Below are 26,714 nucleotides of genomic sequence, written 5' to 3' on the forward strand. Positions count from 1 at the left end.
TTTGGCCCATATCCCTCAACCTCCACCACTTCCTCTGGCAGCTCATTCCATATACGCACCACTGTCTGTGTGAAAAAATTGCCCCTTGGATCACTTTTATATCTTTCCCCTCTTACCTTAAAACTATGCCCTCTAGTTTTGGACTCCCCCACCCTGGGGCAAAGACCCTGCCTATTTACCCTATCCCTGCCCCTCATGATTTTATAAACCTGTATAAGGTCACTCCACAGCCTCTGACGCACCAGGCAAAATAGCCCCAGCCTATTCAGCTTCTCCATACAGCCCAAAACCTCCAATCCTGGCAACATCCTTGTAAATCTTTTCTGAACCCTTTCTAGATTCACAACACCCTTCCTATAGGAGGGAGACCAGAATTGCACACAATACTCCAAAAGTGGCCGAACCAATGTCCTGTACGGCCACAACATGACCTCCCAAGTCCTGTACGCAATGCATTGACCAATAAAGACATGCATACCAGACACCACCTTCACTATCCTATCTACCTGCAACTCCACTTTCAAGGAACTATGAACCTGCTCTCCAAGGTCTCTTTGTGCAGCAACACTCTCTCAGACCCTACCGTTAAGTGTATAAGTCCTGTCCTGATTTGCCTTTCCAAAATTCAGCACCTCACATTTATCTAAATTAAACTCCATCTGCCACTCCTCAGCCCATTGACCCATCTGATCAAGATCCCATTGTATTCTGAGGCAACCTCCTTCACTGTCCACTACACCTCCAATTTTAGTGTCATCTGCAAACTTACGAACCATACCACCTATGTTCACATCCAAGTCATTTATATAAATGACAAAAAGCAGTGGACCCAGCACCGATCCTTGTGGCACATCTCATCCTAGATTAATTACTGCCGGGACACGGTTTTTCTCATTTCAGTCCCTGTGCATGTCCGGTCGTGCCTGTGCTCTCTTATGGAAAACTACTCACAGCAGCAACAGTCTGTGGTTCCCCCACATCCAATCTAAAAGTTTGCGAGCACCTCCTTCACAATGCCAAAGTATCCTTTCATTTTTCTCCCTGACAGCTTGTCACCAAGGCAGAGACCTTTGTATCTTTTGAGGTAAAATTGACTCAATATTTGAGGCAGAAGAAGTTACTAGGATATAGGAAAAGCATGAAGGAGCAGCATTTGTTGATGAACTGAATGGGCTTCACCTGAGCTGTAAGCATTGTGCTTGTCAGTAAAGTGCAATTCGCCATCCAACTTTTATTGATCTCTCTTCTTTACCTGAGGAATGTCCGTTACCAGATGTGGAACCCGACTCATTGCGCTCAGATTCAGGCCATGATGCTCACCATCTAAAATCAGAGGAACTCCACAGAAGGTTTGTGAACAGATTATGAATTCCAGGTTTTTGGAGGAGGAGAAAGCATAAGCGTTTTCCTCTCCCAAAAAAGCTGCATTTTCTGCACCACAAATGGGTTGGACTAGATTTCTAATAAAGTTTATTCTCTCTTGTTTGGAATGTGTAATTTGATCCTGCCTGCTGTAGGGCATTCAATGTATCTGTACTGAGTCATTTAATTCAGTTATGTCAGGCATTCAAAGTGGTTCCAAAGCCTCCATTGCTAATGTTACTGTTTTTACATGCAGGTAGATTATAAACCCACATGAAGAGCACTCAGCAATCACACTACAGTATTCAGAGAATGTGCATTGTTCAGCATTAAGCTTAGGAAATGCGCAACTCTCACAGTGCACATTTACAAATTTAGATCACCTGCAGAGCTCACTATCCCAAGTTTAGAGCCTGTTGAGCATTCACACTCAGTGATGTCAGAGAGAAAGGGGTGAAGGATAGAGGGATTTTCAACCTGAAGGAGGGAAATTTAAAATTGAAATGTTGCTAGGTTAGGGTCAAGTGAATGGGACTTGCTGCAAATTAGAATACTTCCACTGGATTTTAAATTAACTCATGTTTATTGAGTGGTAGATAGGAACCTGACATTGAAATGATGAATCTGATAGTAACACATGAATGTAATGCAATTCTTGATGATAGAAACACAATATAGTTTAACTTTTTTTTTAAAGAACAACAGCTTTCATTTCTCTAGTCTGTCCACATGATTTAAACCTTTAATTTTTGGTACATTCTGGTAAATTTCCTCCACACTTCGTTAGATATTGACATCTTTTCCAAAGCCTAACCAATTATAAAGGTTTGGCATAAATTCCTCGCGTTTGTGCTATATGATTAATAAAACCTAGAATCCTGTAAGCCTTTTAACAATCTCTGTACTTGTCCTGAAGCCAACAAAGACTTGTATATGCGTAGGTCTCACTGTTCCTGCACTCTTTTAACGTTGTACTATTTATTTTATATTGCCTCTCCCCATTCTTCTACTTTTTCTATCTGCCCACTGACATCCCTCCCCTGAGTTCCTGGTAGATTTCCCTGTCCCCAGCTTCCTGACATTCCAACCACCACCCACTTCAAACAACCCCCAACACCACGACCACCACTGTGAGTCCCAAGCAAGAAGACAATGCTCAGGCTCCACATAAGAGATTTACAAGGGTTTTATTGTCAGCCATGATCTCATTAAATGGTGGAACAAGTTCAAGGAGCTGAATGGCCTACTCCGGTATATTCCTATAATTTAGCTGTGACTGTAGTTTTCATTTTTCCCCAATGGACACTTTCCCTATACAGAAGCCAACCCCAACTGGGGAAATACAGGGTTTGAAATGACAAAGTTCAATGCACATCACTTGCTGTCAATCAGCTCTTACAGGTTTACCCTGAAAGGGATCCACATTTCTAATACTGACATGGACAGCTGCAAATGAGCTACATATATGCGGCCTCAGTGGAGAACATGTTCTGAGGAGAATCCAATCTCATCTCCCATTGCAGGTTTGCGTGAATCGTTGTGTGGTACAAATAAACTTTCTTATTCAATATGTGGATGTACTGACTAGAGAAGAAGCAATACTTGATGTTCTGTTGGGAAATGAGGCAGGGCAAGTGACTGAGTTGTCAATGGGTAAGCATTTTGGGACAAGTGATCATAATTTTATTAGTTTTGTAATAGTTATGGGAAAGGATAGAACTAACCAAAATGTTAAGTTATAGTAAACTCAATTTTGACATTATTAGACAGGAACTTTGACTGGGGGAGGCTATTCGCAGGTAAAGGGATGGTTGAGAAATAGGAGGCCTTTAAGAAAGAGATAATGAGAGTTCAGAGTATGTTCCTGTTAGTGTGAAGAGCAAGGCTGGCAGGTGTAGGGAGTGCTGGATGACTAGAAAAATTGAGGTTCTGGTCAAGAAAGAGAAAGACATACCTAGCATATATCAGGTGTAGACAGCTGGGATCGAGTGAATCCGTAGAAAAGTATAAGGGAAGTCAAGAGGGCACAAAGGGGACATGAGATAGCTTTGGCAAATAGAGTTAAGGAGAATCCAAAGAGATTCTATAAATGCATTAAGGGCAAAAGAGTAACTAGGGAGGGAATAGGGCCCCTTAAAAATTAGCATGACCCCCTACGTGTCAAACCACAGGAGATAGGTTAGATTCTGAACAAATATATTGCATCAGTATTTACTTTGGAGAAAGACTAGGAAGCAAGGGAACTTGGAGAAATAAATAGTGATGTCTTGAAAAAAGTTCATATGAAGAGCTGCTGGAGGTCTTAAAACACATAAAGGTAGATAAATCCCTGGGACCAGATCAGGTTTTTCCAGAACTTTGTGGGAAGCTAGGGAAGAGACTGCTGGACCCCTTGCTGAGATATTTGTATCATCGATAATAACGGGTAAGGTGCCAGAAGACTGAAGGATGGCTAATGTGTTGCCATTATTTAAGAAAGGCGGTAAGGAAAAGCCAGGGAACTATAGACGCCTGAGTCTGACATCAGTGGTTGGCGAGTTGTTGGAGGGGATTCTGAAGGACGGATTTACATGCATCTGAAAAGGCAGGGACTGGTTAAAGATAGTCAGCATGGCTTTGTGTGTGGGAAATCATGTCTCACTAACTTAATTGAGTGTTTTGAAGAGGTGACAAGGAGGATTGATGAAGGCAGAGTGGTCGATATTGTCTAAATGGACTTTGGCAAAGCATTCAACAAGGTTCTGCATGGTAGATTGGTTAGTAAGGTTAGATCACATGGGATCCAGAGGGAGCTAGCCGATTGGATACAAAATTGGCTTGAAGCTTGAAGAACAGAGGGTGGTGGTGAAGGGTTGTTTGTCGGACTGGAGACCTGTGAGCACTGGTGTGTCACGAGGATCAGTGTTGGGTCCTCTGCTTTTCGTCTTTTATATAAATGATTTGGATGTGAATATAGGAAGCATGATTAGTAAGTTTGCGGATGGCATGAAAATAGGTAGTGTAGTGGACAATGAAGTAGATTATCTTAGAGTACAACAAGACCTTGATCAGATGGGCCGAGGAATGGCAGATGGAGTTTAATTTAAGTAAATGTGAGGTGTTGCATTTTGGTAAGGCAAACCAGGGCTGAACTTGTACAGTTAATGGTGGTGCCCTGGGGAGTGTTGCTGAACAAAAAGACCTAGAGGTGCAGGTGCATTGTTCTTTGAAAGTGGAATCACAGGTAGACAGGGTGGTGAAGAAGGTGTTTGGTACACTTGCCTTCATTGGTCAGTGCATTGAGTAACGGAGTTGGAATATCATGTTGTGACTGTACAGCATATTTGGTGAGGCCACTTTTGGAATGCTATGTACAATTCTCGTTGTCCTTCGATAGGAAAGATGTTGTTAAACTTGAAAGGGTGCAGAAAAGAATCACAAGGATATTGCCAGGATTAGAGTTTGAGCTATAGGGAGAGGCTGAATAGATTTGGGCATTTTTCCCTGGCACGTCAGAGACTGAGGGGTAACCTTATAGAGGTTTATAAAATCATGAGGGGCATGGATAGGGTGAATAGCTAAGGCCTTTTTCCTAAGATGGGGAAGTCCAAAACTGGAGGACATAGGTTTAAGGTGAGAGAGGAAAGGTTTATAAAGGACCTGAGGGGTAGAGGGTTGTGAGTGTATTGAATGAACTGCCAGAGGAAGTGGTGGGGGCAGGTGCAATTATAACATTTAAAAGGCACCTAGATGGGTACATGAATAGGAAGAGTTTAGAGAGACATGGGCCAAATGCTGGCAAATGGAACTAAGTCAGATTGGATGTCAGTTGCCACAAATGAGTTGGACTGAAGTGTCTGTTTCCATGCTGTTTGACTCTATAACTCTATAATCACTGTATTCAAAAATACCTTCCACGAACATGAGAAAAGCTGTAGTGTCATTTGGGATGTCAGAATTATTCAGATAATTGATCATTCATTTCATTATGTGCTTATCTGGAGTGCTGGATGCTGTATTTCCCTGCATCACAACAGTCAATGGGCTTCAAAGCTGTACATTCTATGAAGAAACACTTTGTGAAGTTTCTAAGATATGATAAATTACCATGTAAATGCCAACCTTTCTTAAACGTCACAGATGGATATCCTTCGTGGCAAAGATTACCAACCCTTATGGAGCCATGGTTCTTGGGTTCCATTCCTGATCTTGTCTGGCACATTGGAGTCTAGTGAAAAATTAATATGGGTTCTCCAAACTGGTCACAATTCAGTGATTACTGTTACAAATTGCATGCATGTAAATACCTGCAGGAATAAGATCAGGCTCGGTTACTCCCCCACAGTTGAACATCTTGTCAACAATCTGAGTGATGTTAATGGGGTCTCACCCAACAGCTGGAGAATCAACAAGAGCCTCACATTGCCTCCTCTGGGTGAAGGCCTACTGTTGTGAAGTGCCTCTTAAGTGGCCAGTAGCGGGCCTTCCCGGAGAACACATACCCCGGGAAATCTTCTCTTCCCACCTAGAGTTGTCAATCAGTCAGAATTTGGAAGCTGCCCGTAGCAGGCAGTACCACCTGGACAGTGGTGTACCCAACAATAGGCCCAGGATCACTGAGGGACTCGGCCCAAACGTAGGTGAGGGCAGGTGATGCCATGGGTGAGGGGAGTGGAAGCCAAGCTGTCAACAGGCACCCCTTGCCCAATGCCAGGTCCTTGCAATTAAGCATGGGGTGCCTTTGAATGAGGAACCCCTGCCACCCACAGAAACCCACCGGTAAACATAGCTGGGTTCATATTTTGAACTTCCCACATGACAAAATTACTGCCCACCTCTGATTAAGTGCCAACAACTGTGGGATGAGGCTCTCAAATCAGCATTAATTGCCCAGCTAAGAGCCTCACTTTGCAGCAAGGTGGAAAAATTGTCCACATGCCTTCCCACTCCAGCCTAAATTGGTAGCAGGATCTCCACCTGGAACCCTCTTGCCCTATTAAATGCCCCTTCCCACCTCCAAACTGACTTCAGAGCAGGCATTAAATTTTGTCCTCAATCTGTAAAATCAAGGGCTACCTGTGGGAGATTTCTACAAGGTTAATGAATCTACCAAAGCAAGAAGACGAAAGATGAATATTTGAAATTGCAAAGCAGAACATTTGTCATCTGTTGTATATTCTAGGTGCCACCATGAGATTAATCGGCTAGACTCTAAGAACCATGATCTACAGCGGAGGATGCACAGACTGCAACAGGATCTCGAAGAGGTGACATTGAGGAATGAGACACTCGAGACGGCTATGGAAGAACACCACAATCGCTCCAGAGATGGCACTGACTGTGAGAAGGAAGTACTAAAAGCTAAGGTTAGTCCAGACATCACAAGACATTATAACTATTGTGTACTCTTCATTTAGTTGTAGCACTGAGTGAGACAAGGGTATTCCTAGGTGGATTTATAACTCCAATACTGCAAATTGACAATATTTGCAACCTATGTCTGACCACTGAGTAGAATACTTTTGAAATCGTATCTGCATTGAATTACATTTTCTCTTGCCAACTTTCTCTCCAGTACTTAACTCACTTGATTTGATTTATTACTGTCCCATGTACTGAGATACAGTGAAATGTATTGTTTTGCGTGCTAACCAGACAAATCATACTTTACATAAGTACATCAGGGTAACAGAACAGATTGCAGATTATAGTGTTATAGCCACAGAGAAAGTGCAGAGAAAGATCAACTCCAATATATGAGTGTCCATTCATAAGTCAGATAACAGTGGGGAAGAAGCTGTTCTTAAATCTATTGGTATGTGTGACGATGCTGTCATTTTAAGAGGTTATTTTGTACTTTTTTTTGAAGAGAGGTTCCGAGGCAGAGGTACCGAGCTGTCTCTAAGAGAGTAAACAATTTGTGAGGCCTTGGGAAAACAACAAATGCTAGAGATCACAGCGGTTCAGACAGCTCCATGGAGAAAGAGCAAGCTAACGTTTCTAGCCTAATTGACTTTTCGTCAGGCCTTGAGTTCTTTTTTAAAAGTTGGAACAATGGAAGCAGCCTGGGGACTCCATCCGGGTTAGTTGCTTTCTGTGAGTTCACTCTCAAGAAGGCCAATCTGACGTGTGCAGAGGTGACAGTACAGGGGCACCCAAGGCTATTGGGACAGGTGACATCATTTCACTGACCTTCTGTTCAAAATGAGCTTAGGATGCAATGAATTCAATGGGAGGGATGCATTGTTGTTAGCGACTCTATGATTTCACTTTAAAGCCCATTATATCACATATGTCTTGCCACAGTTGATGTGTGTTCATGTGGTTAGTCTGGGACTCTAGTTTAGTCTGGTGTTAAATCTTGAAGCCCCTGATGGCTTTTGAAGATCGTACATAGGTTTCCTGTATAGCGCAGGGTCACCCAACTTGGAACATCTCAGAGCTGGACTTCAGTCGGGAGTGGATCTTCCGATTCATCCATGGTTTCTGGTTGGGGAACACTTCGATTAACTTCTTTAGCATGCAGTCCTCTACACACTTACTAATGAAGTCTTTGACGGTAGTGGCAGACTCATTTCATTTGGCTGCTGAGTTCTTGAATATAGACCAGTCCACCAATTCAAGCAGTCACGTAGGAGCTTGTCCATTACCTCAAGCCAGCACTGTACGGCTTTTTGTACAGGATCCTCACGCTTCAGTTTCTGCTCGTAAGCCAGGAGAAGGAGCGCAGCCTTATGGTCTGAGTTACCAAAATGAAGGAGGAGGATGGAGTAGGTGTCTTTGATGGTTGTGTAGCAATGGTCCAGGGTGTTTGAGCCTCTGGTGGGACAGTAATGTGTTGATGGTATCTTGGGAGCACACGTGTGAGGTTGGCCTGGTTGAAGTCACCGGCTACAATGAGCAAAGCCTCAGGGCATTCTGCTTCATATTAATGTCTACAATCCTTAGGGGCTTTGCCTAATGTACTATTACTCTTGTGTGAACCTCAACTGAGTGTTTGCTAGAACGTTCGACTATAAAGGTCAAAACTAATCTTAATCTCATACAAAATCTAAAAGGCTCCTGAAGATGAAGTGAGATTGGAGGCAAGTTGTTCAGAAAATAACTCTAGAGGGCAAGATTCTAACAATAGAAACTTTACTCATCAAAAGCGGATGATATATGGGTTCACTAGGAATGCTGACAGTATAGAAAGCTGAAGATGGATTCAGCACAAGTTGAGATTTATGTTGAAATGGCTGGAACAAGACTGGGGTAGATTTCTAAATGAGGAAAAAAGAAACCTCAAGTTCATTTTTAAAGCAGCAGGAAGACAACAGAGCACAGCACAGACAAAGTTACTTGTGTTATTTAAATTTCGTTTTTTTACTGAATAATTATTTTTATTTAATGAAAAGTGGCCGGTTCTTTCCCAATAGCCTGTATTTTCGTTATATCTTGAAAGATGCAATAACATCTTTGTCAATTAGAGTCCATGGCAATGCATTCCATACTTCAATAATCCACTGCAAAAATCAAAATTCTCCTTACCTGTCTCCTTATGTTTTTTATTGTATTTTGTTGGACAAAGGATGAACACTGTGCCTGTTTTCTCTTGAAAATAGAAGACTTAAAATTACCTAATACAAGTCTTCAAAATTTAATAAACAAAGACCTCCCAAAAAGAATTTTTAGAAAATATTGCAGTGTTCTGTGAGAATTGATATGTGAGGCTTTCAATTAGATGATGATTACAAATAGTTAGCAGGGCAATGTTTAGCTTCAGAAATTGTAACTAGCTGAATCTGGCTCATGCAATTGAGATTATTTTCAACAAAAATAATTTCAAAACAAACAGAGAAATCTTTGTTTAATCTTCATATTTGCAGATTCAATGAAGAAGAATACTAGGTTTCCAGATTGGTGGCCTAGCTTCAGATCCTATTAGAACTTGTGAGCGTATTGAAAGGCTCATAGATGAGGAGACAGATCCTTTCATATCCTTTCAGCTGTTATGGAATGAATTACTTGATTTTCTTAAAATTAAAGTCTCAGCCATGCTATATGATCATAGATTCAGACGCACGATGTTGGACCTTGAATCTTGGTCTTGCTAGTGAACCATGCTCCGTTTTTCCAAAGAACCTTTATAGTGATTGGAATGACATCAGCCAGGTGGATCTCATAGAATATGAGTTTCCTGAGTGGGGCTGTGAACCTGGTCCAAATCAGGGAGTCCTGGCTGACAGATATAAACAGAAGTGTCAGGGGTTCTGTTCACTCTAGGAGCCAGCTCTGAGCTAGCTGGGTCAGTGTCATGCACTAAACACTTGTAAATAAAGGATGACTTGGTCACGGGACACCGGCCTTCGTGAAGTTATTTCATTTATGTGGCCATTTTCCAAGATGACACACAACAAGACGGCTCTAAGGTTGTTCAAATCATAGCAGATGGCTTAATGTTATAGATATTGTCTGGTAACTGTGTACTACATAGAAGCCATTGCAACAAGGAAGGCTGCTTGTTGTGATGAAGACTACAGCAGATTTGCATTATATGTACAATAATAGAGGCCTCTAATTTGAGTGTAGGATATTAAAGTGCAATAATTCTGTATAGAGTTTGATGTATTGCAGCAAAGGTTACAGTTTGAATTTACGCATCATAGTAGTTGTGCTCAGTGTCAGGGATGAGGCAGATTAGCAGACGTCATCTATGTTGCTATTTAAGGAACTAATACTTTGGTTACTTTATGCTGCAGAGGGGAATTCTAAGGAGGCTCTGTGTGGAAATGGAATGGTTACCTTATAATTTATTGGCTAAGTTGGATTATGTATGTATACCTTGCTGCCATGTTAACATAGAAGTACTTTCAACCTTTCCCTTTCTTAAAAAGAAAGCTAGTGTTTTCTCTGATATTCTTCTATTTCTACACAGATCACCAGTATGGAAACTGATTATGCAAAACTTAAGAGAAAGTATAAGGAGCTTAAAGCAAAAAGTCAAGAAGTGATCAGCGCTGTGAGTAAGGAGCAAGATATTCAGGAGGTGAGATTTTATCTGATCTGTGAATTTGTGAAATCTGTGATTTTTGATAAGGAAATTAATGCTCGAAATATATAATGGCCAAAGGAAAACCCAAAGGTGTTTTACTCGTACATAAACAGCAACTTCGTATCCACAAAGGAAAGGAATGGTGTGAGTATAGTAATCCCAAAAGAAGCAGTGTGAAATGTTGGACAAAATTATCATAACAAGAGAGAAAGTGTTGGAGGAGTTGGAATCCTTGAAAGTGGATAAGGTGCCAGGGCCAGATGGATTGTTCCCTAAGATTTTGAACGAGACCAAGGAGGAAATAGCAGATGCTCTGTGGATTCGTTTCCAATCTTCACTAGACACCGGTGAAGTGCCAGAGGTCTGGAGGAATGCAAATGTAGTTCAGTTGTTTACAAAGGAAATGCCAAACTATTCTATAATTAGTCTTTTTTTGATGGTGAGCAAATTGTTACAATCTGTTCTAAGAGATCAGTCACTTAGAAAGACATGACTAGTCAAGGATAGTCAGCATGGCTTTGTTCAGGAAAGGTCATGCCTTACAAATTTGAGGCATGTGGAAGTGACAAGGAGGATCGATAAGTGTAGTGCAATGGATGTTGTCTACATGGATTTTTTTTTAGGCATTTGACATGGCAGACTGGTCAAAAAAGTAAAAGCCCATCGGATACAGGGTAATGTGTCAAACTGGATCCAAGGTTGGCTTAGTAATAGGATTGAAAGAGGAATTCTCGATGGCTGTCCTTGCGAATGAAAAGCTGCTTTAAGTGGTGTTCCACAGCGCTTAGTGTTAGGATCCCTGCTGTTTGTTTTAAACAATTAAACTTCAGCAATTTTGACTTTAATGTGGGGCCGCAATTGGGAAATTTGCAGATGACACGAAAATTGGCTGCGTAGTGGGATAACTGTAAGCTCCAAAATGTTATAGATGGTTAGGTGATGTTGGCAAGAAAGTGGCAGATTACTTTGAGGTAATGCATTTAGAGAGATCAGACTATAAAAGGCAATACACAATAAATGGTAATATACAGAAAGGGGTAAATGAAGTGAGAAATCTTGGAGTGTAAGTGCGTAGGTCCCTGAATGTAGCAGTACAGGTACAATAGGTGCATAGGTCCTTAAATGTAGCAGTACAAAAGTAGAATATAATGATGAAACTGTATAAGAAACTGGTGAGGCCACAACTGGAGTATTGTGTGTAGTTCTGGTCACCACATTACAGGAATGACATAATTGCTCTGGAGAAAGTGCAGAGGAGATCTACTATAATGTTGCAAAGGGAACTGTAGCTACAAGGAGAGATCTGAGAGGTTGGTGTTGTTTTCCTTGGAATAGAGAAGGCTGAGAGGGTGACAAAATTGAGAGGGGCAAAGATAAAGTAGGCAGGAGGAAGCTATTTCCCATAGCAGAGAGTTCAAAAACCAGTAATCATAGATTCAAACTAAGTGGCAGAAGGATTAGAGGGGACACAGGGAAAAATTTTATGCAGAGGGTCGTGAGTGTCTGGAATTTGCTGACTGAGTTGGTGGTGGAGGCAGAGACCCAAAACCCTTTTAAAAAATATTAGGATCTGCACCTTAAGTGTTGTAAGCTGCAGCGCTATGGACCATGTGCAGGAAGATGGCATTACAAAGGACATCAAGCTATCTTTGTCAGTATGGACAAAATGGGCCAAATGGTCCCCTTTTGAGCTGTATCATTTCTATGGTTCTAATCAGTGGTGCACTAAGAACAATTGCCAGAGCGTTATACTGTTGGCATAGATCATATCTTACAGTTCAGACATACATTTAACAATCTCAGCATTTGCAGTTTAGAATAATGTTCTATTCTTCAGACCTCTTCGATGTGCAGTATAAATAATGTAGCCAGTGAGAAGATGCAACTGTCCTGACCTGAATTACTGGACCAGAAGGTGAAGGTTCAATTTCATTTTTATAATGAAAAATACTGATGTCAGCCAGATGTCAGTAGAGGCATTCTGTTTGACTTTGGTACCTTAATCTAGAGACTGGGAACAAGATTCTGCCTAGTAAACATACTTGTTTACTAGGTGTAAGAAGGATGACTGCATTGATGGCATTTGCCTTAACTGGAGTCAGGGGCAACAGGGAAGTGGAGAAAACATTTTTGGGAAGATTGCAACGAGGTATTTTTAAAAAGAGCTGGAATAAAAAGAATTGTGCCTTATATTGTACTCAAACACTGATAACTGGTTTCGTTATCTTCAACAGCAGTTAAAAAGGAGTCAGACAACAATGGAGAGCGTACAGCAAAGGCTTGAAGAAGAAGTTAAAAACCGGGAGTATCTTGAAACTGCACTGTCTGATGCCCAGCAGTCAAAAGTACGAGCAGAGGAGGTAGGGCTGTAAGGAAACTGCTCCATTTTAATTCATCAGTCACTGGTACCAGAAGAAAGAAGGAGCTGTACTATTGGGACAGCCTCATCTCAACAGCGCTGGGATCAGTGCCCTGGTAAATCATATAAACAGGGTTGTAGAACGAGCTTTAAAAACTTAGTAATGGAGATTTGGAAAGTTTCAGAGAAAGGACATTTGGAGTACCACAGAGTTATGACATATGTAATGATAACCAGAAAGTGACTGGAAGGAACAGAATGTACAAACATAAGTGTGCACCAGTAAATAAGATCAGAGTAAGCACAAATGGGGGAAACCTAGAATTAAAGGCTCTTTATCTGAATGGTTGCAGCATTCATAACAAGATGGGTGAATTGAAAGCACAAACAGAAATAAATGAATCTGATTAAATAGCTGTACAGAGATGTTGGTGCAAGTTGGCCAAGGCTGGTACCTGAATATTCAAGGGTATTTGACATTTTGGAAGCATATTAGGAAAGAAATAGTAGGATAGCTCTGTTAATAAAAAATAAGGATCAGTACAGTAATGGGAAATGATCTTGGTTCAGAATACCAAGATGTAGGATCTGTTGGGTGGAGGTGAGAAGTAGCAAAGGAAAGAAATCACTGGTGGGAGTAAGTTTTAGGCCACCTAACAGTAGTTGCACAATAGGACAGATCATAAAGCAAGAAATAATAAACAAAACAAATGCCAATGCTGGAAATCTGAAACAAAAACAGAAATTACAGGGAAAATTTCTGGCAGCATCTGTGGAGAGAAAGCAGTTAATGGTTTTGGGTCCAGTGACCCTTCTTCAGAACAGCAGTCAAACCGTTAACTCTGCTTTCTCTTCACAGACCTACTGAGTTTTTCCCAGCAATTTCTGTTTTTGCTCATAAAATAAGAAAACATCAGAGCTTGCAAGAATGATATTGAAGTAATTGTTGGTGACTTGATTAGACAGTTCAAATTGGCAATGGTAACCTGGATGATGAGTTCGTAGAGTGATTTGAGACTGTTTCTTAGAATACTAGACCATTTTTAGTATGTTCTGGAACTTTACAGGGACTGGGCTATTTTGGACATGATGATGTATAATAAGATAGGATTAATTGATGACTTTATCATAAAAGAAACTCTAAGAAGAGTAATCATAACTTGATAGAGTTCCACATTCAATTTAAGAGTGAGAAATGTGTGTTTATAACTAGTGTTTTGAACTTAAATAAAGACATTTATATGAGTACAAAGACAGATTTGGCTAAAGTGGACGGGATAATAGTTTAAAAGATAAGATGATTGAGAAGTAGAGGCTGGCATTTGAGGGGATATTTCATAATTTTCAACAAAGCTATATTCCATTGAGGGAGAAAGACTCTACCAGAAGGATGCAACATCAATGGTTAACTAAAAATGTTAAGGGTGGTATTATTTGAAATAAAAAGTATACAATGCACAAAGATTAGTTGGAGGTTAATAGATTTAAAAAGTTTCAGAAGCCAACAAATGACTAAAAATAATTAATAAATTGGGATAAATTGGCATACAAGAGAACACAAGGAAGAAAAATAAAAACAGGATATAAAATCATCGACATGTATATAATAAGGAAAAGAGAAGCTAAAGTGAGCATTTGTCTCTTAGAGCAGGGTTTCTGAAGCTAACGATTTTGACTGCTAAGGCCAAGCAAGCTAGCAATAATCACTGTGGAGATAAATCTAGACCTTAATGGAACTCTTGCAATAGGCCACTTTGATAGAACTACAACTTCTTGCCATGCTGTGCAACTGGTTATCGCAAGATATGCCAGTACCAACTCCATTTTGCTGCCTTGGATTTGACCCACTGGCATTTGCTGCATTGCCGTCAGGCCACTTGTTATTCCTTTTACACCTGCTGCCTCTCTCCTGCTCACCACATCTTCTGCTTCCTTACTCACTTCCAATAGTCTAAAAGTCTTGTTGACAGTGAGGACTCATGAGAGGGAAGTGGCAAGTTGTGAGGGATCAATGCAGCAAGTGATGGAGTTGGAGGAAAATGGAGATCAGCTGGGAGACAGCAACTGGAAGAGTTGGTGAGCTTTGATATGACAGAAAGGGCAGAGGAATTCTCTCTTGGATGTTGGGAATCAATTTTGTCAAAGGTCTGAGCCTTCAAAACAATGTTGGAACTCTCCCCAACCCCTCAACTCCCTCCATGTCCCATCCCCAGCTCTCATAATCACTCTCCTCCTCCTCCCCAGTCACTGGAGTCATGTCAATTTAAAAGCATTAAAGTAGGTTTTTGGTGGATGGAAATGTTGGCAAGTACCAATTTAAAGGGTGACATTGAGGAATTAATAATAGAAAACCAGGGAATGGCAAAAGCTTTCAACAAATGTTTCATATTCAGGGTGGACAGCGGGAGCCTTTTTCCTCGGATGGTGATGGCTAGCAGGAGGGGACATAGCTTTAAATTGAGGGGTGATAGATATAGGACAGATGTCAGAGGTAGGTTCTTTACTCAGAGAGTAGTAAGGGCGTGGAATGCCCTGCCTGCAAAAGTAGTAGACTTGCCAACTTTAAGGGCATTTAAATGGTCATTGGATAAACATATGGATGATAATGGAATAGTTTAGGTTAGATGGGCTTCAGATTGGTTTCACAGATCGGCGCAACATCAAGGGCCGAAGGGCCTGTACTGCGCTGTAATGTTCTATGTTCTATGTTCACCATAGAAGACAGAAAACACAAAGAACATTTCACGAATCAAGAAGTAAAAAAAGATGAATTTGTAACAATCACTATTGTGAGAGAAAAACTAATAGGAATACTAACAGTATTTACGGCTGACTTTTTGCCTGGATCTCAAGACCCTAGAATGTAGGCCATAAACGTGGCTGCAGAGTAGTGGGTAGGCTGTTTGGAATCTTCCAAAATTCCCTAGACTTTGGAAATATTCTAGTGAAATGGAAAACTACAAATGTAATACCTCTGTTCAAGAAAGTGGGGAGACAGAATGCAGGAAGATACAAGCCTACTAGCTTAACATCTGTCATTGAAAAAAAAATGATTATTGATAAGGTAGCAGCATTTGAAAATAATAATACAATTAGGCAGAGTCAGCATGGTTTTGTGAAATGAAAATCATGTTTGACAAATTTATTAGAGTTCTATAGGGATGCAGAGTGAATAAAGGAGAACCAGTAGATGTAGTGTAGTTTGTTTTTCAAAAATCATTCATTAAGGTGCTACATAAAATATTACTACAAAAGATAAAAGCATATGAATTGTGGGGCAATATATTAGGATTGATAATAGACTGGCTAACTAACAGCAAACAGACAGTTGGGATAAATTGTTAATTTTCACGTTAGAAAACTGTAACCAATGGACTGCCACAGGGATCAGTGCTGGGGCCCCAAAAATTTACAATACATATTAATTACTTAAATGAAGGAACTGTCTGTATGAAAGCCAAATTAGTTGATGATACACAGATAGGTAGGAAAGCAAGTTGTGAACAGGATACAAAGAATTTTCAAAGGGATATGGATAGTTTAAGAAAGTGGGAAAACATTTGGTAGTTGAAGTATAATGTGGGAAAATGTGAGAGAATGTCCACTTTGCCAAAGCAGTATTATTTAAGTGGAAGGAAATCTGCAGAGGGTTGCTGTACAGAGGGACCTGCATGTTCTTGCATATAAATCATAAGATCAGTTTGCAGATACAAAGGTAATTAACAAGGCAAACATATAAGTTCAATTACAAATACAAACAGAAAACTTTAGATACAGCCAGCAGAATAGGCAGCATCTGCTGGGGAAACAAGTTAGTTGACAGTAAAAAATAAACATTTCCTCAAAGCTAAAGGGTATTGCAGGTGGTCATCATTTAATAAGGAATATGGAAATATCATATATACACCTGGAAATAAATAGAATAACCTGCAAAATATCATGTTGAAGATCAAAAAATTATTAAAGGGTAACAAGAGAAATTTTGTAACAAAAATTTTAAAAATAGAAGATTGAAGACATATTTTCCTTTAAAGCTCCACTTTGCCATTGTTGCCAAGCTTCCTATTTCACTTACCTTTTGAATAAATAGTACTGGTTTGAATAATCCCACAAATGCAGCATGTCCAATATTTTTTATAAAGACCAATGGACTGAACTAAAATTCTCAATAATGTATACTTGTTTCAAAATTTTACAATACTCATTTATATAGAAAGGCATGTCAACTTTTTACATTGCATGAAGATCACAAAAGAACAGTCGGAGGAAAGGAAGAAAAATAGATGGAATTAAGGAATGGGGCTGGAAGAACAGGTGAAAAGAATTACTGTTTAAAAGCTTTTGGAAGGAGGGAGTTCTGGTGTTTAGTGGCATGTTGGCTGGAAGAACAGCTGCCAATGGTTGGACTGAGGAGGATGGGGAAAAAAGAACAAGCTATTGTTGACTAGCAAAGGATTTAATCAGACTAAATGACCGAAGTCGAGTGGTAAGAGACAGGGAGGCATTTGAAGGAGCTGGAAGTTGATTTGTAATGGCATAAGGAGCTAGTGGAGCAGCATAAAACATTGAGAAGCATAAAACAAAAAGATCAAAAAAATAATGAGATCTAGGAGCAGAAGTAGGTCATTTGGCTCCTCGAACTTGCTACGCCATTTAATTAGATCGTGGCTGATCTGATCATGGCCTCAGCTCCACATTTTGACCTATGTCAGGTAAACTTTGACTCCCTTGTTCATCAAGAATCTGCCTTAGAAATAATAAATGACCCCTCCTTCACTGCTTTCAAGAGCAAAGTGGTTGAAAGACTTGCAGCCTCTGAGAGGAAAATTTTCTCCACATCTCCCATTTAAATTAAAGTCTTTAGTTTTAAAAACTGTGTCCCATTTCTAGCCCTTCAAATAAGAGGAAGCACTCTTCTAACATCCACAATCAAATCCCCTCATGGGCTTAAAGGTTTCAATAAGATCACCTACCAATTCTCTAAACCCCCAACAGATACAGCCCAATCTGTCCATTCATTCTTCATTAGATAACTCCCACCTCCTCCAGTATCAGTCGAGTGAATCTTCTCCGAACTGAATCCATTGTAATTACACCCTTTCTTAATTAAGGAAACTAAACTGTGTACAATACTCCAGGTGTGGTCTTACCTGTACCACTGGAACAAAACATTCCTAAATTTGTATTCCGTTCTACTTGCAACAAATGGCAATATTCCAATTGCCTTCCTAATAGCTCGCTGCATTTGTGTACGAACCTTTTGCGATTCAGGTAGTAGAATATCCAATCCCTCTCTATCACAGAGGTCTGCAGTCTGTTTCCTTTTAAATAATGTACTGTTTTTCTAATCTTACTGCCAAAGTGGACAAGTACACATTTTCATACATTGTACTCTTCTGCCAAATTTTTGCCCACTCATTTGACCTATCCATATCCTTTTGCAGACTCCCCATGACCTTTTCACAACTTACACTCCTACCTATCTTTCTGTCATTGGCAAATTTAGCAGCCATATATTTATTACCCTTATTCAAGTTATTGTGATACATTGTAAATAATTGAGGCCCAGCACTGATCTGTGTCTCTGCCCTCACTCACCTTGCCAACCTAAAAAGATTCATTCATGACTACTTTTTGTTTCCCATTAGCTAACCAATCTTCTTTCTATCATAAATATGCTGCTCCTACACTATCAGCCCATTATAGAAATCATAGTAACCCTACAATGTGGAAGCAGGCCATTCGGCCCATTGTGTCTGCACCAACCCTCTGAAGAGCATCCCACCCAGACCCACATCCCTACCCTATTCCTGTAACCCTCCATTTCCCATGGAAAATCTACCTAGCCTGCACACTATGGGGCAATTTAACATGGCCAATCACCTCACCTACATATCTTTGTACTGTGGGGGGAAACCAGAGGAAACCCACCCAGACACGAGGAGAATGTGCAAACTCTACACAGACAGTTGCCCAAGGCTGGAATCAAACCTGGGTTCCTGGTGCTGTGAGGCAGCAGTGCAAACCACTGAGCCACCCTTATTTTGCACAGTAATGTCTTGTGTGGTGGTTGTCAAATGTCTTCTGGAAAGTTAAATTCAGCACATCCACGTGTTTTCCTTTATCCACTATGATATTGATATTTCTTCAAATAACTCCAGTAAATTGCTCAAACATAATTTCCTTTTCACACAACCATGTGGACTCTGCCTGATTTTTCTACATGCTCAACTATAACCTTACTGAGAGATTCCAGTATTTCCCTTTGACAAATGTTAATTTAACTGGTCTTTAGTTTCCTGATTTTTGACTCTTTGCAGGGAATTTTGGGAAATTGTAACCAATGCATCTATTATTTCAGTGGCTGCTTCTTTTACATACTGAGGATGAAGTGCCTCTGAAGACTTGTCAGTTTCTAGTTCTAATAATTTGCTTGGTACCCTTTCCCTGATAGTTGTAATTGTTTTAGTTTTTCCCTCCCTCCACCTCTTGATTTAGAATTTTTCCTGGGATGCTATTTGTGCCCTTAACAGTGAAGATAAATGCAAAATGTCCGATCAATTCATTCACCATTTTCTTATTTGGCATTATTTAATCTCCAGTCTTAATCTCTAGATGACCAAGACTTATTTTATCCATTCTTTTCCTTTTCAAATACCTATAGGAATTCTAACTATCTGTCTCTATATTTCTAGCTAGCTTTCTCTCATACTCTCATTTCTCCTTCCCTATTAATGCTTAATCACTCTTTGCTGTTTTTTGTATTCTGTCCAATTCTCTGAGCTGCCTCAGCTTTGCAGAATTGTATGCTTATTCTTTCGATTTGATACCCTCTTTAATTCCCTTTGATAGACACGAATGATGTGTCCTCCCTTATGTATTTCTTTCTCACTAGAATGTATCTTCTGAGTATCTGTCTTCCTAAGTGTCTGCCATTGCACCTCTGACCCATCCCTTTAACCTAATTTTCCAGTTCATTTGAGCTAGCTTTGTCTGCATCACTTCATAACTGCCTGTTTAAGTTTAAATGGTGGCCTTAGGTCCACTCTTCACGCATTCAAATTTAATATGAAACTCAATCATATTATGACCTTTACCTAAGACTGCCTTCACTATGAGGTCTTTTGTCTCATTGCACATTGCCAGATATTTATAGCTTACTTTCTGGTTGGCTGTAGAATATGTCTAAGAAACTGTCCCTAAAACAGTCTAAGAACGCAGTATCCGGGCTATCTTTGACAATATAATACAGCCAGTCTGTATGTAGATCAAAATTGCCCCTGATTATTGCTGTACATTTCTCAGAAGCCCCAATTATCTCTGCTCTACATCACATGCTACAGTCTGCTTACTGTTAAGGGACCTACAAATTACTCCCTCAGTGATTTTGTACTCTTATCATTTCTTATCGCTACTCAAACTGACATCTTGATCTCCAGAACCTAGATGATCTCGCTCTACTGTACAGATATTATCCTTATTGAATAAATCTAAATGTCACATACCTTTGAATATTCCATTCCCAGTCTTTGCCATCTTAAAGCCACGTCTGTGTAATGGGTATCTGATAATACATATTTATTTCTATTTGCACTGTCAATTCATCTGCCGTCTGTGTTGTTACAAATGCTACGTGCATTCAGATAGAGCCTTTTTACTATTTTTGTAATCCCTAGCCTTTCAGCTGGTACTCCTAGCTTTGTTCACTTTTCCCTTCCAACCAGACTCTAATTATTATTTCTCTTATTGCTATCTTGCGCTCTTCCCTCAATTTCTCTATTTAATTTGCCACATCTTCCCAAACTTGATCCCTCACTCCAACAATCTAGTTTAAAACCTTTGTTACTGCTTAGCTTTATAACTCACTATAATACTAGTCCCAGCACAGTTCAGATGAAAATCATTCCAATGTTATAGCTCCCACTCTCCCTAGTGCTGATGCCTGCATCCCATGAATCAAAACCTATTTCTTACATATCAATCTTTGAGGCATGTATTTAACCCTTTCCTAATTTGCTTGTGGCTCAGGTCATAATCTAAAGATCGTTTCCTTCGGAGGTTCTTCTTTTTAATTTAGCCTCCAGGTGTTCATATTCCTTCAGCAGAACCTCTTTCCTTGTTCTACCTATGTTGTTGGTATTTATGTGAATCACAATCACTGGATCCTCCCCTTCCTCCTGCAGGTTCCTCTCAAGCCTAGAGCTGACACCCAAAACCAGGTACCGATTAGGCAACACAGCTATCTGGATAGACTCTTGCACTGGGCTACGGTATTGTGTCTATTCCCTTAATTGTCCCCTGCTACTACAATGTTCTTATTAACTACCCCAACTTGAATGACTTCCCATGCTGTGGTGCCACGGTCAGTTTGCTCATTCTCCCTGCAACCAACCATTTCAATCATACAGGCTGCAAGAACCTCGAACTGATGGAATGATTGCAAGAGCTGAGGGTCCTCCACACCTACCTTCTGAGACCAGGTACTTGTCTCATCACAGTCACACCTTCCTGTCCCTGACCACTGGCCAAATCTGAAGACTGCATCAGTAGGACCGCCTCCTGCAACAAACTGGCCAGGTGATTCTCTGCTCCCTGTTGTGTTGCAGCGTCCACAGTTGTACCTCTAATTCAATCACTCACTGCAGATGTGTTTGCTCTGAATCACATTGGCCTCCAGAAGCTCCCACAGCCTGCAGTTGAAACATTTCACCTGCCCTGCCATTTTTGTTATTTGTTAATTATATTATTTTATCTTTATTAATTGATAACTAATAAACCCTAATACTTCTAATAAGATTTATCATAATTCACTTATTATTGAACCATTGAGTTACTAATCATTTGCATAAGTTTAGAAAGGTAAGTGAGTAAAATACTCACCAATAAATTATGTACCTGCTTACCCTTTACTTCACCCTTGATTTTTCTCCAAACGTGCTCATTCTCCTGGACTTAAAAGTATAGTAGAGAAGCTAGGATAGGACAGCCTCTCTGCATTCCCCAATCTTTTTGAAGTTGCTACCTCCTGTTTGAGTGCTGTCTTTACAATGAAGCCTGCACTCAACACGTTTTTTAAATTTTTGCCTCTGTGTGTCTCTCTCTCTCTCTCAAATCAGTAGCATAAAAACAAGTTTAGGAACTTCCAACTACCAGAGGCCAATGGCTCAAATTCCATTCCTTTAATCTTTTGCAATTGCCTGAAGATGTTCTCTGAAAAGGAAAATGACAGAATTTTATGAGTTTGTAACTTAATTTTATTTATCTCAATATTGTTGATCTACTTGAAGAGAAATAATTTTAAGAATTCAATTTCTGCAATAAATATTGGTATACGTAATATTTACAGGACTTTTTAAAAATTATGCTCTTATGAATATAACAGATTCATATCAATCGAAAAGGTCTGATTTAACTGATATCACCCAATATGATGATTATAATTTGACTAGACCCAGTCCCCCTATGCTAGAATGAATGATAATTAACCAGACTCCTAGAGTCCAACATCTTCTTTTGGAGTATGAATCCATGTAGCTGTTGAGTGATGACAACATTGGGTGTGAACTTCTTTGTAGTCAAGTATCCTTTCAGGCCTTATTATTTCAATTTGAAAGTGCAGCTGTATCCCATTAGGGATTGGGGTCTTCTGGAGATGAGATGTATATGGGTGAAGAATAAAAATGACATTGCATTAATGTAAAATTGAACATTGTTTTCAGGAGCTGGAGGCTTTCAGAACTCAAGTGCACTTTCTGAGCGTGGAAATGAAGAATTATCATGCAGCAACAGAACAGAATCAAGCATTAAATACTGCTCTTGAAAGGATGCAAGTGGAGAATAATGCTCTAGAACAGAAGGTAAAGCCCTCAGAAAGAGCAGCAACTAATACAATACTTAATATCACTGCAATGTGCAGTCAAAGCAGTGTACTTAATACCAATTGCACTTGCCAAATATAGTTCCAAGATCATTTTGAACTGATAGGCAGTATTCACTCCTCAACACCTTGTGCACCAAAATATGAAGTACATTTTGCAAGTTTGCATTTCCAGAAAGAAGTTCACTCATGATTTTGCAATTATTTAAATAATGGGCATATTGCGAGAGGGGTGCATATCAGGCGCACTGATCATTATGCCCATACGTGAGATGTGCCCTCTCATCAAGGGAGGTTTCCAGATCGTACACTTATAAGGACAAGGGTGGGCCCTGCAGCCCCTCAAGCCTGAATTAGGCCTTGGCTGATCTGAGAAAAAGGTCAAATTAAAGGTGTGCGGCCCAAACAAGTACTCATTATACAAATACATGGAATAAAAGGAAATTGAATTCAAGAAAATCCTCAAAAAATTTGCCGTTTTGCTGGTCCCAGTCTTCATGACTGCTGTTCAGCCAACAGCCTGGTCATGGATGTGTTGCCATTGCACGCAGTGACTGCCAGTCTTCAATTCATCAACAGCTTCAGGCAAGGTGGGATTTCTCAGTGGCGGTACTTAATTTGTTGAGAAGCCAGCCAGTCACCACTTAAGTAGTGATTTGCACTTGATCTAGTGGACTTTCTCCTTGGTGGACACAGGGCACCCCTGGCCCTGACAGGCATTTACCCACAAACTTTGTCGACAAATTGGAAAATCCCAACCAGAGTCTGTATCCTACAATGCCAATAGTGTGGGAACATTTCAGCAGGAGCATATTTACACCTAGGTCACAAATGTGAACAAAAACGTTGGAACAAAAGTAAAACAGAAAACTGACTCCTTCTCCCTTGACATTGGCTCGTAGAGAAAAATTTATCTGTGTTAAGTGCTTGACTAAGGAGCAACTTTAATGATTCAAAATAAAATTGAATCTTGACATTTTGTCTGTCTTGCTTGAAAGGAACTGGTCTGTCTCATTTATCTGTCCTATTGGTCCTCTTCATTCAGAGGAATATAAGGCACCTGTACAAGAGACAATATGAATTGCACAATTTGCATATAGGATCTCTGGTGAATAAGATTTCAGTTTCTTCTTGACAGTTATGTAAACCTGTGGTTTGACCCTCTAGAAGGGTACATTTTTCTTTGCTTAGCACCACACATCAAGAAAGATGTATTGACCTTGAATTGGTGTGATACTCTTCCGCAATAACAATATGTCAGCATGAATGATCAGATTATGAGGATAGTGTGGATAGACCAGGCTTTTATGCCCTTGAATGTAAAAGATTAAGGGGTGTTTAATTGAGGTATTTACGTATGAATTACGAAGTTAAAAGGATTGAGAGAAACTATTTTGCCTAATAGAGGAGTCCAGTGGCAGGCAATGGCATAGTGGTAATATCAATGGACTAGTAATACAAAACTTCAGGCTAATGTTCTGGCCGTGGGAGTTTGAATCCCAAAATGTCAGATAGTGAAGTTTGAATTCAGTAAAAATCTAGAATTAAAAGCTAGCCTAATTTCAACCATCTGGCTCACTAATGTCCTTTAGGGAAGAAAATTTTGCCTAGTCAGACTACATGTAATTCCAAACCCAGAGCAATGTGGTGGTCTCTTAACTGCCTTTAAAATGACCTGGCAAGCTACGTACCAAAGTGCTACAAAGCCTAAGGAAAGGAATGAATGAAACCAATAGACCACCTGGCATTACCTAGCCATAGAAAATGACAACAATCCTATGAACCTTGAAAAGTTCTCTTTACTAATATCTGGGGACTTGAGCCAACATTGGGAGAGTTGTTCCACAGATCAGTCAAACAATAGCTTGACAATCATAGTCATTTACCCTTGAGAAAGTAGTATAGAGCTACCTTCTTGAACTGCTGCTGTCCATTTGCTGCAGATAAGTCCACAATACTGTTAGGAAGGGAATTCCAGAATTTTGACCCAGCAACAGTAAAGGAATGAAGATATGTTTCCAAGTCAGGATGATGAGTAGCTTAGAGGGAACTTGCAGGTGGTGGTGTGCCCATGTATCTACTGCCCTTGTCTTTCTAGATAAAATTGGTCGTGGGTCTAGAAGATGTTGTCTAAGGATCTTTAGCAAATTTCTGCAGTGCATCTTGTAAATAGTACCCACTACTGTTACTGACCATCAGTGGTGGAGTGACCGAATGTTTGTGGATATGATGCCAATAAAGCAGGCTGCTTTGTCCTTGATGGTGTCAAGCTCTTTTTGTGTTGGGAGTGTTGATGTGGGATGAAAGTAGAAGCTAAAATGTTTTGTAAAAATATTTTAAATTTCTACAAATTAACCAATTAACTGTACTCCACATTTTTTCAGGGGCAGTTCTATTTGTTACATTAAAAACATAGTTGCACCTGTTCGAACAAGTGTAACATTTTGATGAGTTTGAGTGCAATGTGGGTGCAGGAAAGTTGAAAGTCTTGATTTCAGTCATTGGAAGAGCCACAGTGCAACCTGTATTGGAACCCTGAGTGACAGACTACAACTTTGTGCATGCCTGATATGCTGAGGGGTAATGACAGAAAATGTTGACAGTTCACTTTTAATTGTTCCCAAAAAGTCCGGCTGGATTTGTTGATTATTCTTTCACGTCTTCACATTGTGAGTCCATTTATAGCAATGCCATAACCACTGCTGTCAATATCAAGAGTTGATCCAAGGTAACCACAAACCACAATGTTCTAAGTAATGTTAATAATAATAGAATAATTTGTGTTTAGCCATTCTTTAGAATCATATCTCCCCTCTTGTGTTGATCAAATGTGGAAGTAAATCATATCAGTTGATTATTGATCCCAGAAACTTGGCTTGGCTGTGTGAGAATTGTCACTATCTTAGTTTCACATTAAGTAAGTGCAAAGCTGTGAATGAGCCATCAGATGGTTTCAAATTCAAGAGGTTTTCCATTTATTGTTAACTTCTGCTCCTGTGAAATATTAAAAATTCAGGATTAGTAAGCATTAATTTGTCTTCTTGATTAATTTATTAGCTCAACAAGATGCTGGAGGATCACAGAGAGATATCAAATTGTCAAGGAGCACAAAACAACAATTGGAAAGAAATGGCAGACCGATACCAATGCCAGATAGCAGAATTGAGGAGAACCATACACAATCTCCAGGAAGAAAAAGTCTGCGCATTGTGAGTAATATGAGTTCAGTTGAGAATTAAACAGGAATTTGTAAATGGCACCCATCCAGCTTATCCAGAACAAAAAACTTTACAGTTTAGTGAATTTTTTTCTTTACAAATTTTGACATAAGCTAAACCTCTGACAATATCTCACGAAGAAAATGAGCTGTGTAATTAGTTGACTTTGATGAAACATTCTGCTGTAGTTCTGAGTCACTTAGACACAGCAGAAACATTCTGTTCTTATAAAATGGACTGTGTCAGTCAGCAAGGCAACGATGTACTAAATATTCCTCTTCGTACCTATCCCCCTGTCTTATCTATTATCTTTCAACATGGATTTTAAGCTTGCTACCCCCATCTATTTTATACACTGCATAACAATTACTTGTTGGAGAGTAAACAAAAGAATTATACATGTCAGCTTAATATTCTTATCTCTTTGTCAGAAGATTATGCACTCAAACTCGATGCCAAGAGTAGCACGTTCCTGCTAAAATACAAGTTGTTCTTTAAATGTTGAATCTTTATCCTTTGAATCCATTTCCATTATCAAAAAAAACCTGTTTATTCTACTGAATGATTTGGAAATGCTTAAAATGTATGCTTGCACATTGATAAAATTACACAGCTTCGTCTGGTGTTTGCGTTTTTTCCTACAAACAGCAGCTGCAGTAATGGCTGCCATAGCGTGCTTCAATTAGGAGCTACTGAGGTGCTATGGTAACATCACTGAACTAGAGGACCAGGTGAATGCTTTGACGTCATTAGTTCAAATACCACCAGAGCAGCTGGTGAAATTTAATTTCAATTCATAAATCTGGAATTAAAAGCCAGTCTGAGTAATGGAAACAATGTCAGTGTCTATTGCTTGTCATAAAGACCCATCTGGTTCCTGAAATA

General features: G+C 39.8%; 2 protein-coding genes across 3 annotated transcripts in view; both read left to right on the plus strand.

Moving 5' to 3' along the window:
• The window catches only part of zmynd12 (zinc finger, MYND-type containing 12), a 234,970-nt gene that overhangs the window by 97,139 nt on the left and 111,117 nt on the right, over positions 1-26,714 (plus strand). The window lies entirely within an intron of this gene.
• The window catches only part of ccdc30 (coiled-coil domain containing 30), a 146,761-nt gene that overhangs the window by 67,602 nt on the left and 52,445 nt on the right, over positions 1-26,714 (plus strand). For both annotated transcript variants that reach the window (XM_048615040.1, XM_048615041.1), the window contains exons 11-16: positions 1,258-1,349; positions 6,524-6,707; positions 10,259-10,369; positions 12,610-12,735; positions 22,454-22,591; positions 25,669-25,820. In XM_048615040.1, coding sequence (XP_048470997.1) covers positions 1,258-1,349; positions 6,524-6,707; positions 10,259-10,369; positions 12,610-12,735; positions 22,454-22,591; positions 25,669-25,820 — 803 coding nt within the window. The remainder of the gene's footprint in view (positions 1-1,257; positions 1,350-6,523; positions 6,708-10,258; positions 10,370-12,609; positions 12,736-22,453; positions 22,592-25,668; positions 25,821-26,714) is intronic.

Source organism: Rhincodon typus, chromosome 31, assembly GCF_021869965.1.
Source record: "Rhincodon typus isolate 14 chromosome 31, sRhiTyp1.1, whole genome shotgun sequence".
Lineage (NCBI taxonomy): Eukaryota > Metazoa > Chordata > Chondrichthyes > Orectolobiformes > Rhincodontidae > Rhincodon > Rhincodon typus.